This window comes from Caretta caretta, chromosome 5 (assembly GCF_965140235.1).
Source record: "Caretta caretta isolate rCarCar2 chromosome 5, rCarCar1.hap1, whole genome shotgun sequence".
In the NCBI taxonomy this organism is placed as follows: domain Eukaryota; kingdom Metazoa; phylum Chordata; order Testudines; family Cheloniidae; genus Caretta; species Caretta caretta.
In genome coordinates, this window is record NC_134210.1 from 71043728 (window position 1) to 71056331 (window position 12604).

Consider the following 12604-nt stretch of genomic DNA (forward strand, 5'->3'; position numbering starts at 1 on the left):
ATATACCTTCACCCTTCTTTCAAGATAGAGTAGATATTGGGCAGCTATGAACATGGAAATAGCTATGGCCCTGCTTCCTGTGGTCTGCTAATGTCACTGTAAGCAGGGCAAAGTGGCCAGAGATAGCTAATGGAGATTTCTTTCTTCACAGAGGAACTCTGCACTGGTGGGAGGCTGGTGGATGTGGCTCCAGTATAAGGAGAGGGAAGCAGTATATTGGTGTGGGTAAGGGCCAGGATAGGAAGGAAGTCGGGGGTTTGGTAGAGTAGTTAACCTGCTGCTTTCTTACACCAGTGCTGGATGATGACTAAAGATCAAAGAGTTCCAACTGGTTCTCAGATACAATAGAAAATCAAGTATGTAGTGTCTCAGCAATTAGGTTTCTAGCATTTTGCAGTATGTGAAATGCATCACAGTTTATCACTCTCTTTTTGTCAGAGCCCTGCTGCTGTACTTAGTCTGTGGCATGACTCAGTGTGGGGGTTGGTTTGTTTTTTGTTTTTAAATCAGTAATTAACTTGCTTTTCACTTCACTGAGAGGCAGGTCACAGGCCATGAAGGTGCTGCAATCCCATCTCATTTCATATCTGTAATTTCCTTTCCCTTGGGTTCTCCCATGCATAATATTTTGAAGCAGCTGAAAAGAAGATTTTTAGATCAGTTGGTTGTAGTGAGTTGGACATGGAGTTCCTATTGCAGTAAGAATATTGGCCCAGATCTTCAGCTGGTGTAAACTGGCATGGCTCTATTGGCTTCCCTTGCCCCTGACTCTCCTTCCCAGCTCCTTTACACTGCTGCAGCATCACTGGCTACATGGGGATTCTCCTAGTATAAGGGGAGTAAGCAGGTGGCCATCCTATGGCCTGCTGCCAGATGGAGGAGATATGTCGGAGCATGTCTGAGAGAAAACGGGCACGTCGAGAGCATCACTGTACTCCAGTGATCCCTGTGAGCCTGAAAGGTCTCTTGAGGTGGGAGAAATGTTGCAGACACAATTTAGAGCAGCTCTGAGGCCTATTTGCTTGAGTTGAGAAGGGTGGCGGCTGAGGGTGCCAGCCAAAATGAGCCGATTGTTGAAGAGGGCTGTAGGCAAAAGTTGAGAGAGGCCTAATTTAACTTGCACATGTTGAGCATCACATAGTTTTAGGCTTCGAAGAGAAGGTTCAAGCACTTTTACTAGGGATATTATTGGCTTCCAGAACACCGCAAATCTAGGTCATGAGGGTCTGAAAATCCATTTCCACAAACTTGTCTCTGTTCAGTAAGCCTATCAGGCTACATATTGCTTTCAGAACCTGAATTACTGTAATTGTTATGAATTGTTTTCTGGATCTTGAATCAGCAGTGCATGACTTCAAAAACTAGCATCAAGAATTTCTGGATTACATTCCTTCTTCTTTAGGCAACAGACAGTAGTCATACTTCAATTCAGATCTGACACATTTTTCCTTTGATACATGTGGGAAAAGTCATGCTTTATTTATTGCCAGAAGCTGTCACATGTTTATATGTAGCTGTCTCCTCTGAGGATATTTTCACCATTGCTATGCGTTGGTTTCTAAGAATTTACCATCCTTCAAAAGGCCTAGCTTGTCAGGATTATTTGTAGCTGAAAGAACATTGTGGGTTTTTTTTGTTTTTTTTTTAATATCCTTTAGTCATTAGAGTATGACCTTTACTATGCTAGTCTGAAGTGAAGTTGTATAGATATTTAATTCCTTTGAGTTAGAAAGTGATGTTTCATACTGACCTTGGACATGCTTTCTATTTTAACGCTAAGTTGTTCTAAGTGAAAGTAACTTCTTAATTACATAATAGCAATTATATAATGCCTTCCCCCTTCAAGGGGTGAAAATATTAACTAACCTAACACACTATAGCAATTCAAAGATAAAATGAGAAATGGAGTATGGCACAGAAAAAATCTGTACAGCACAAACAAGTTGTCAAGGTTCCTCCCCCACTCTGAACTCTAGGGTACAGATGTGGGGACCTGCATGAAAAACCTCCTAAGCTTATCTTTACCAGCTTAGGTCAAAACTTCCCCAAGGTACAAAATATTCCACCTGTTGTCCTTGGATTGGCCACTACCACCACCAAACTAATACTGGTTACTGGGGAAGAGCTGTTTGGACGCGTCTTTCCCCCCAAAATACTTCCCAAAACCTTGCACCCCACTTCCTGGACAAGGTTTGGTAAAAAGCCTCACCAATTTGCCTAGGTGACTACAGACCCAGACCCTTGGATCTGAGAACAATGAAAAAGCATTCAGTTTTCTTACAAGAAGACTTTTAATAAAAATAGAAGTAAATAGAAATAAAGAAATTCCCCCTGTAAAATCAGGATGGTAGATATCTTACAGGGTAATTAGATTCAAAAACATAGAGAACCCCTCTAGGCAAAACCTTAAGTTACAAAAAAGATACACAGACAGAAATAGTTATTCTATTCAGCACAATTCTTTTCTCAGCCATTTAAAGAAATCATAATCTAACACATACCTAGCTAGATTACTTACTAAAAGTTCTAAGACTCCATTCCTGGTCTATCCCCGGCAGAAACCAGCATATAGACAGACACACAGACCCTTTGTTTCTCTCCCTCCTCCCAGCTTTTGAAAGTATCTTGTCTCCTCATTGGTCATTTTGGTCAGGTGCCAGCGAGGTTACCTTTAGCTTCTTAACCCTTTACAGGTGAGAGGAGCTTTCCCCTGGCCAGGAGGGATTTCAAAGGGGTTTACCCTTCCCTTTATATTTATGACACAAGTAAAGAAAATTATGATATATACACTGATCATATTGCACAGTCCTTTCACATACACTACCATATATACAACTGAGACATTTGATAATTTTTGTAACTCTTTTTGTACCAGGATTAGTAGTAAAATATTGGTATTTTGCCCATGCACTTCATCTTTTAAATTTGTGGCTTGACATTTCGTTTCCTCCTGGAATAAAATATATGTTTACTAATATAAGTGAGATCCTTGGTGTTACTTTCATATGTGGCAGGATGACAGGACTGGACCAAAAAGAGTTCATTTAAATCAGTGTACAGTCCTGAGTGATCTTGTTTTATTTTGATTATTGGATACCTTCCTGAAAACTGGGTTGCTATATCACCTGATTCAAAAGGAACTTTGTCCTTCAAAAAGTAATAGCAAAAAAAAAAAATTAAGTACATCAGAAGCCAGAAGCCTGCTAAACAACCAGTGGGGCCACTGGAGGATCAAGATGCTAAAGGAGAACTCAGTGGAGGAACTAAATGAATTCTTTGCATCAGTCTTCACAGACGAGGATGTGAGGGTGGCTCAGGTTTGGGAATCTTTCTTTTTAGGTGACAACTCTGAGGAACTGTCCCAGATTGAGGTGTCAGAGGAGGTTTTGGAACAAATTGATAAACTAAACAATAATAAGTCACCAGGATGAAATGGTATTCACCCAAGAGTTCTGAAGGAACTCGAATGTGAAATGGCAGAACTACTAACTGTAGTCTGTAACGTATCATTTAAATCAGCTTCTGTACCAAATGACTGGAGGATAGCTAATGTGATGCCAATTCTTAAAAAGGGCTCCAGAGGTGATCCCAGCAATTACAGGCTGGCAAGCCTGACTTCAGTATCAGGAAAACTGGTTGAAACTATAGTAAAGAACAGAACTGTCAGACACATAGATGAACATAATTTGTTGGGGAAGAGTCAACATGTTTTTTGTAAAGGAAAATCATGCTTCACAATCTACTAGAATTATTTGAGGGGCTCAACAAACATGTGGACAAGGGGGATCCAGTGGATATAGTGTACTTAGATTTTCAGAAAGCCTTTGACAAGGTCCCTCACCAAAGGCTCTTAAGCAAAGTAAGCTGTCATGGGATAAGAGGGAAGATGCTCTCATGGATTGGTAACTGGTTAAAATATAGGAAACAAAGGGTAGGAATAAATAGTTTTCAGAATGAAGAGAGGTAAATAATGGTGTCCCCAGGGGTCTGTACTGGGACCAGTCCTATTCAACATATTCATAAATAATCTGGAAAAAGGGTTAAACAGTGAGGTGGCAACATCTACAGATGAAAAAAAATTTACTCAAGATAGTTAAGTCCCAGGCAGACTGTGAAGAGCTACGAAAGGATCTCTGGGCAACAAAATGGCAGATGAAATCCTATGTTGATAAATGCAAAGTAATGCTTATGGTAAAATGTAATCCCAACTATATAATATATAAATAAATAAAATGATGGGGTCTAAATTAGCTATTACCACTCAAGAAAGAGATCTTTGAGTCATTGGGGATAGTTGTCTGAAAACATCCATTCAGTTTGCAGCAGCAGTCAAAAAAGCGAACAATGTTGGGAATCATTAAGAAAGGGATAGATAATAAGACAGAAAATATCCTATTGCTTCTATATAAATCCATGGTACACCCACATCTTGAATACAGCTTCCAGATGTGGTTGCCCCATATCAAAAAAGATATATGGAAATTGGAAAAGGTACAGAAAAGGGCAACAAAAATGATTAGGGGTATGGAATGGCTTCTGTATGAGGAGAGGTTAATAAGACTGGGACTTTTCAACCTGGAAAAGACATGAATAAGGGGGGAATACGATTGAAGTCTATAAAATCATGACTGATGTTGAGAAAGTAAATAAGGAAGTGTTATTTACCCCTTCTCATAATACAAGAACTAGGGGTCACCAAATGAAATTACTAGGCAGCAGGTTTAAAACAAACAAATGGAAGTATTTCTGGACACAACACAGTCAACCTGTGGAACTCCTTACCAGAGGATGTTATGAAGGCCAAGACTATAACAGGGTTCAAAAAAGAAATAGATACGTTCATAGAGGATAGGTCCATCAGTGGCTATTAGCCAGGATGGGCAGGGATGGTGTCCTTACCCATTTTGGCAAACAGAGGCTAACAGGGGATGGATCACTTGATTACCTGTCCTGTTCATTCCCTCTGGGGCACTTGGTATTGGCCACTGTGGGAAGACAGGATACTTGGCTAGATGGACCTTTGGTCTGACGCAGTATGGCCATTCTCATGTTCTTAAAATAAATTCAGAAAGTCTTTAATTATATGACTTTGGTGTGCAAAATTTTTCCTTTTTAAAAAGACCTTATTCTTAAACTTGATAATCCACCAGGCTGAGATGACATACAGCCAAGTGACTGCAATGCAAAGCACACAAGTCTTTCAGCATAAAAATTAGACATGGTCCAGACTAATTTTACTCCAAATATACTTTGCTGAACCTTTTCAGATGCTGAATTCAGGGGACTAGGGAGTGTTGTAAAAATATAAATGTCATTAACTTGGGATCTATATATCCCTTATAAACAGAAGAATAAATGGAGTATGTGAAGGGGCAGGGACAGAGGTTTATATGTAGGAAACAAATACCTTAGAGAAGGAAGTGCAATTCTTTTCTCCACCTCACACTGCTCTGAGTGCTGATGTTGCATAGGAGATAGCTTCTGCTTAGGTTTGCTTGGCAGAGGGATGTTGGGACCAATGGGTGGTAAGAAGACCTGGGAGAGTACACTGGCAACTCTCCAGCCCACATACTGGCAGGAGATTAAGGTCCTGGGAGATGATGGAGCATTTGCACTTGAACTAATAAAAGGATTTGCTGGACCATTTGCCTCAGCCTGTTGAATGAAAAGAAAAACAAAATTAAACCTACCACAATAAACTGCTAGAAACAAGGTAATGGCAAAAATGATCTGGGATATAATCCATCTACAGAGAGAATTATAAATAAGGCATGTAGTGTTTTTCTGTTTTCCATGGCTCACTTTGATTCAGTGATTCTCCTTTGAGTCAGTATATGGAGTGAGGTAAGGGACATAAAAGGTACACTATAGATCATTTGCTTACATTTATAGAATAAAATGATGAAAATAAGAACTTCTGCATTTTTTCCCTCTTTGGAAACATTAATAGGCACTTCTCAGTTTTAATAAGCTGATACTTTTTATACCAGTTTAAATCTCATCTTTCTATACATATATTTTTTTGTCATTAGAAACCTTTTTACAGAGCCTCAATAACTCTCCAATCGTACAAATAGGCAGTCTGTAAACTTTCAGGGACATGGTTTGAAATATGGCCTCAAACTGCATGTGCAGTTTTGCATGCCCACCCAAAAGCATGAAAACAGGCAGTTTTGTGCACACACAGTAGAACAGAATTTGAGTATATGACATACACATGTAAAATGTTCAATTCCAATTATTACTAATTTAGTTTTATATGTGCAAATAGAGGCACATGAAAAATGTATGCTCAGTTTCAGAAACTTTGAACTTTGTCCCTCCCATTTAAATGGGACATTGTATGTGTCAATATACAGCTGTGCTGATATATATAACTGTTTTGATTGAATGTCTGAAACTATCCCTCAATCTAGAAGGATATTAGCTATACAAGAGATAAATTACAAACTCTGAACAGAGACAGGGTGTGTGAAGTAATATCTTTTATTGGCCCAGCTTGTTTCTCTTGCCAACAGAAGTTAGTCCAATAAAAAATATTACCTCACTTACCTTGTTTCTCTAATATCCTGGGACTGACATAGCTACAAAAACACTGCATACAAATTCAAAACATTTTTTGGGAGGGGAATAACAATTTTTTGTTTCTTCTTAGTTTTTTATATTTTAATAGTAAAATCCAAACCCCCCTAGTATCATGTTTCTGTTCCTGTTACCTTGTTTTGGTGATGTCCTTGACTGTTTTTAATTATTTTTTCTCTGAGGATGTTTTAACTTAGAGATGCCCATAAGGCATATTTTTCTTTGTCAGAATCTGGTTATAACCATTGAAGCTCTTAGCTTCAAAATGGCACACAATGTTATAATTAGTCACTTTTTTATGTTCATAATATAATTGTTCATTCTTGAAAGTAAATAGGATGTTGCATGCTGTCTATTCTGTTTTAAAATACCAATGACAAACTATTTACTGAATGTTACAAATTTTGTGCAGCCCTTTACCAGTCGGTCAGACTTCATTTTATATGCCTCTCAAGCCTTGTAATGGTAAACAGATTGACACTGATACAAAAAAAGCTTTCTTTATTCTATCATACTACTTAGCATTACCGAAGTCTGATTTTTTTTGGGTAACATTTATTAATATCATTATGTAGGTAGATTTAAACAATTAAGAAAGTTAGTAACTGTACAACTTATTTCATTTTACTTCAGTTCCTAAACCTTTTAACTTTTTTTTTAAAGCAGCTTCTGCTAGTGACACAGCCATAACTATGTAGTGACAGCATTTCCATTATAAATCCTCGTTTTGTTTCTATTTTCCCCAAGCATTTATAACTGAGGTGTAGATATTCATTCTATGCACAGACTCGGCATACAATTTCTCATCAGATTTGTCTGTGTACAAATGTCATTAAAATTGTTTTGGCTGACTTTAACATAGAAATGGGAAAAATACTATAGCATTTCATTTTTTTGATACTTTATGAACCCTTGTCTCTCCTCAGTAGAAGAACTATGAACATGGAAAAACTATACAGGAGCTTGCTTTCCCCAGTGAATAGAGAATGTGTTCACTGTCAGTCACACCTTTTATTACTTTTTTCCATATACCCAAAAGAAAGCCTCTGGATTTTAAGCCTGTGGCAAACAGAGCCACTGTAGATTTTCCCCCATGTTCACAGAGGAACTAATATGCAACCTCTTGCTTTAGGGTCAACATATTACGTTAGTCTCTCTGACAGTGACTCACTCTTTCCCTGAAGGTGATTTCTATGTGACATGGTAAGTGGTAATCTGCCCTTTTTCAGTTTTTAAAACGAAAACAAATATTTTTGTTCACTTATATAGTTTTTCCAAGTCCTTCATAGAACCCTTACCACACTCTGTCTCCCCTTCTGAAAGGCCCAGTATAGTTACAGTAACCCTCTTCTGGCATAGGAGACCTAGACTTAACTGCCCTTAGACCCATCAATGCTGCACTTTGTGATGACCAAAGGGAGTGATGTAAGCCAATTCAGAACTGTCCGTGGCCATAACCCTCAGCTCCAAGCCAGTTCCTTTGTGCCGTTCCTGTGGTGTGAAGGAACTAGAAAGCACCTGGATCTTCTCCCACTGTTAGGGTGTCCCCAATGCCATGGACACTTTCTGTGCCATCCTCCCAGCAGCCCCCAGCAAAGCAGAGCCAGGGTGGTTATTGGGTTGGAGGTGGAAATGGTGCATAACTAGAATACAGTTTTTCTCCATCAAGGTGGATGGCCCTTTGTAGGCCCTACTGAAAGCTGTGGTTAGTCTAGAGCAGCTGTGGGGCTTTCTTGAGCTATGTCAAGGATCAAATTGCTCTCAAGAGGAGTGAGAAAGGAACCCACAAATGTGCCGCCCAAAGTTGCGCCCAGTAGCTGTGAGAGTCCTCCAGCTTTAGCTGTGCCTGACTTGGTGAGACAGCCTAAAAATGAAAAACTTTAAATGACTGACATCTGTTTCAGTAAACAGCAATTTCTATCCTTGAACTACAGCACAAAACGTGGGTGTAAGGCAATGAATCCATAAGGCTGGCTGTCAGTCTGGAAAGTTATTTATCTTTTGTTCTTTCTGTACCCATTACTATAATGTAATTCAGTAGCATAAAATATATAAGAGACAAACTACACAAAATATTAATGGGTCATAAATGGCAAGAATGAAGTCAGTTGTATATATGAGGAGTCAGCGAAAGTGGAGGAAAAAAACCTTTCAATATTTCAGTCTTTCTAGCAGATGGTAGAAAGTGCTTTAGACATGATGACTCTTCCTAGATGTTCCAGCATATGCTGTATGTGCCCATACAGTAAAGCCTTGCTCATTGCAAATTTCCCAGGAACTATCACAATTAAAGCACATCAATTAACATTTACTTATTATGCTAATGTGTGTGTACGTGGCAATTTTCTATTTTCCTCTCAAACGTCAGGGTCACAATTTAGTCTGGATTATTGATTTGCCAGATGAAGGTCTCAGTTTAAGGCTCTGTTTCTGCTTCTCTGTAAATATCTGCATTGATTATTTTTGGACTGAGTACCAATGCACATGTTTGAGACTTGTTAGCAAATGCATGTCCATAGCATGATACTAATTTCACTGGCATGAATCTGGGAGTTTGAGAGATTGGAAGCATCTGGTTTGACAGGATCCCTGGGGTGCAGCCTGGAACCGTGGGACTGCTGTGCCCCCTTAATTCTCCAATCTGGGCTGTCTCTCACAATGCCTCCAGGCACTGTTATCAGCACAACTGCATGTGTCCCATACCCAGCCAGATTCCATAAATGCTCCCAGAGCCACGCATGAATCACACAGAGAAAGGCACCAGCTAAATCCCCCCACATCCCAGCACTGTACGTCAGGGATATACCATCTTGCACTGCTCAAGACAAGCAGTGCAAATTTAATTGGTTCACCACTTCATCAATGGAAAGTAGACATAGGACTAGCCTTTGTAAACCCGAGCAGATTTACCAGGCACTTCAGGCAAACTCACTGGTAAAGATAAATGGTAAAACAAGTTTACTGATGACAAAAGATAGATTTTAAGCAATTATAAGTGATACGCAAAAAGTCAGAGTGGTTACCAAAAGAAAAGAAAATATATAAGCATGCAGTCTAAATTCTCAACCCTGTTAGACTGGGCAACTTCAAGATTAAGCAGTTTCTCTCACCCCACTGGATATTGCAGTTCATAATACACAGGTGTGACACTATGCCCCAGAATAAGAAGAGAGCCTGAGACAAAAGCCCTTGTATTAGAGGCCTAGTCTGAGGCAGGACTGAATTTGGCAAGAACAGGACTGATATTGCAGAAATGCACATTCCTAAGAAGTGCTAGTCACAGAGTGGTCATGCAAACATACCCTGATATCAAGTGGTACCAGAACATCCCGATATCAAGGATGGTACAAAAACATTCCCCAGAGATAACTGGAACACACTGACCCCTCCTAAAAGATATGGTCAGGATGACAGTACGTAATAGAGATGTTTTTATTGAACCAACATGTACAACAAGATGATCGGTGATAACTAGTGATGTCAGAGGCAGTAACTAACTATGTCGAAGGGGCAGTACTAACTTGTTTGAACTGGGGTATAAAGATGTATCTCAGAGGGAGTATCTTTGGCTAGCCTAGGGAGCAGTAGAAGTCCCACCACTGACTGAGCTGTGTCCATTGTTACGAGCATACATGTCTTAGTGTCCTCAGTCTGCCAGGTGCTATTACCGTGCTTCGTCAAAAATAAACCAGGCCAGGTGCCTTCACTGAAAACCAAGTCTGTGGATTTATTGGGCAGTTTAATTGAGGTATGCTATCTCTGCTAGCTGGGACAGCACACTGAATGAACACACATGCAGCCAACATCTGACCACAGCCCCTGTATTCTTCATAGAGCTATTATGAGATATTATGGCCTAACTATGATGTATTTTATACAAGATAGGTCATGTGAGATATCATTGAAAAGGTTATGATTGATTATCCTATTTGTATGCATGTATCATTTTTGTATCTGAAGCTAGGAATATTGTCTATACATCTATTACAAAGGTTTTTACACCTGGGGAACACCCACTAGACAGAATGCAATCAGTCTCGATGGCTCACTGGGAAGGGCCATTAGGGAGAACAATAGGTCTTAGAAGTTGCTAATCACCCACCAAAAAGCCTTCCTGGGGATGGTGCAAACAGTGTCTGAGTTATGGCTGCAGGGACATGGGACCAAGTCACCAAGTCTATGATAATACTAGTGTTTTTCCACCGACTGGGGATCAAATTGAGAGACAAAGGATTCCCGCCATATGCAAAAACTAAAGCAGGGGAGTGACATCATTGTGATGCATTCTTCATTGACTCCCCACCCAAGAAAGAGGACTGCTGGAAACGCCTGAGAACAAAAAGATTAGGGGAGAAGGGCTGAGCCCAGGCTAAAGGGTTGTCTGGCCTGTGAAAGATATAGCTGCAAGCAAATGCAGCTTGCCTTCAAGACTCTCTTCAGGCTGCCTAAAACAACATTTAGGGTGAGAATTTGCTACAGTTTCTTTAGTATATTAAGCTTAGATTGCATATATGTTCTATTTGCTAAGTAATCTGCTTTGATCTGTTTGCTATCCCTTATAATCACTTCAAATCTATCTTTTGTAGTTAATAAACTTGCGTTTGTTTTGTCTAAAACCAGTGTGTCTGGAAATCATAACTTGGGGCAAAAAGCTGTATATATTCCTCTCCACGTTGAGGGAGGGGGTGAATTTCTTGAGCTTATGCTGTACAGTTCTCTGTGCAGTACAAGATGGTTTTTAGTTTTACACTCTAGAGCGGGGGTGCACTTCATTAACTGGGCCATTCCTTAGCTGAGCCTTCCCATGCAGAGCTGATCTCAGCATCTGTGTGTATAGCTGCAGATAGGTGTGTCCCTACCTGTATGTGTACTGGTAAAGTGCAGTCTGAAGCCTGGGGAAGGGCTTGACAGGCTGCATAACAGTATAGTGTTAAGGGAACCCAAGCTGGTGGATCAGGTGGGCTCAGTGATACCCCAGTTCCAGGTGGCACCCCAAAGGGGGGAAGAACCCGTCACAACAGGTTTCACCCTTGAAACCTGGACAAGTCTCCTCTGTTGGAGTCTTCAGTCTTCTGAGTGTCCTTGTTATCTGTAGCAAAGGAGAGGGGGAGGAGAAAAGGCAAAGCATGGGCCCACGGTGTTCTGTTTTATACCCTTAGTCCATGTGCTTGGAGAACACAAATCCAGGCATGTCTGGTGGGAATTGTTGAGTCCCCAGGCAAGGTTGAGCAATGCCCCTGGTGTGGTCTTGTGCAGGTGAGTCACTGAATTGTAGCTCCCCTGCTGGACAATGGTGGCTGATGGTGGTTTGACACCTACCCAGGCATTGGTTACTTTTCTTTCTGTTGTCTTTGTGGAACTATTATCTGGTCGATTCCCCAACTTACTGCATGTTTTACTGGCAGCCATACAACACAATCTCGTTATTTCACATGCACTATTTATATACCTATTTAGATAAAAGAGTGACTTTCAGCAGATAATAACCTTTCCCCTGATACCTTACATGGCATGCTTTATATGCAAGATCACAATTTTATATAAATGAGAAATATGGGGGTTACAGGGCACTCCCCCGAGGTATAGTTTGTCAAACTGATGTGCCCAGATCTGTAACCAAGTGTGCACCCTACGGGGACATGAATTTTCAAAATGTTTGCACTGCTAAATCAGCCACTTCCACTAGTAATAACAGGCAATTCAGACACTAGTGGGTTGCACCTCCCAGAAGGGGATAATAGGAGTGTGCCTTTGGAAACTTATCCAGCAGATCATTTTCAAAGGGGGTCACTGCATCCCAAAGGGCTAGTGCAGCCCCAGTAGTGTGCAACAGAAACTGCACCTCGGAGTGACTACAGCAGGTGACTGCTTCACACCAGCTGCCTTACTGTGATCAGCCGTATTAGTTACCGTGTGTGTGCGCACCCACTGCAAGCCAGTGGGTGGCAGTTTATTTGTTTGGCATTAGCATTAGCAATGCTGCAGGCTAAGAGGGGGGAAAAAATTGCAGGACCTGTTTATT

At 40.4% G+C, this 12604-nt stretch overlaps 1 protein-coding gene across 1 annotated transcript in view; it reads right to left on the reverse strand.

Moving 5' to 3' along the window:
* TMEM232 (transmembrane protein 232) overlaps positions 1-12604 on the reverse strand; it is a 141823-nt gene that overhangs the window by 32347 nt on the left and 96872 nt on the right. Inside the window, exon 12 of the mRNA XM_048851252.2 lies at positions 5408-5655. Coding sequence (XP_048707209.2) covers positions 5408-5655 — 248 coding nt within the window. The remainder of the gene's footprint in view (positions 1-5407; positions 5656-12604) is intronic.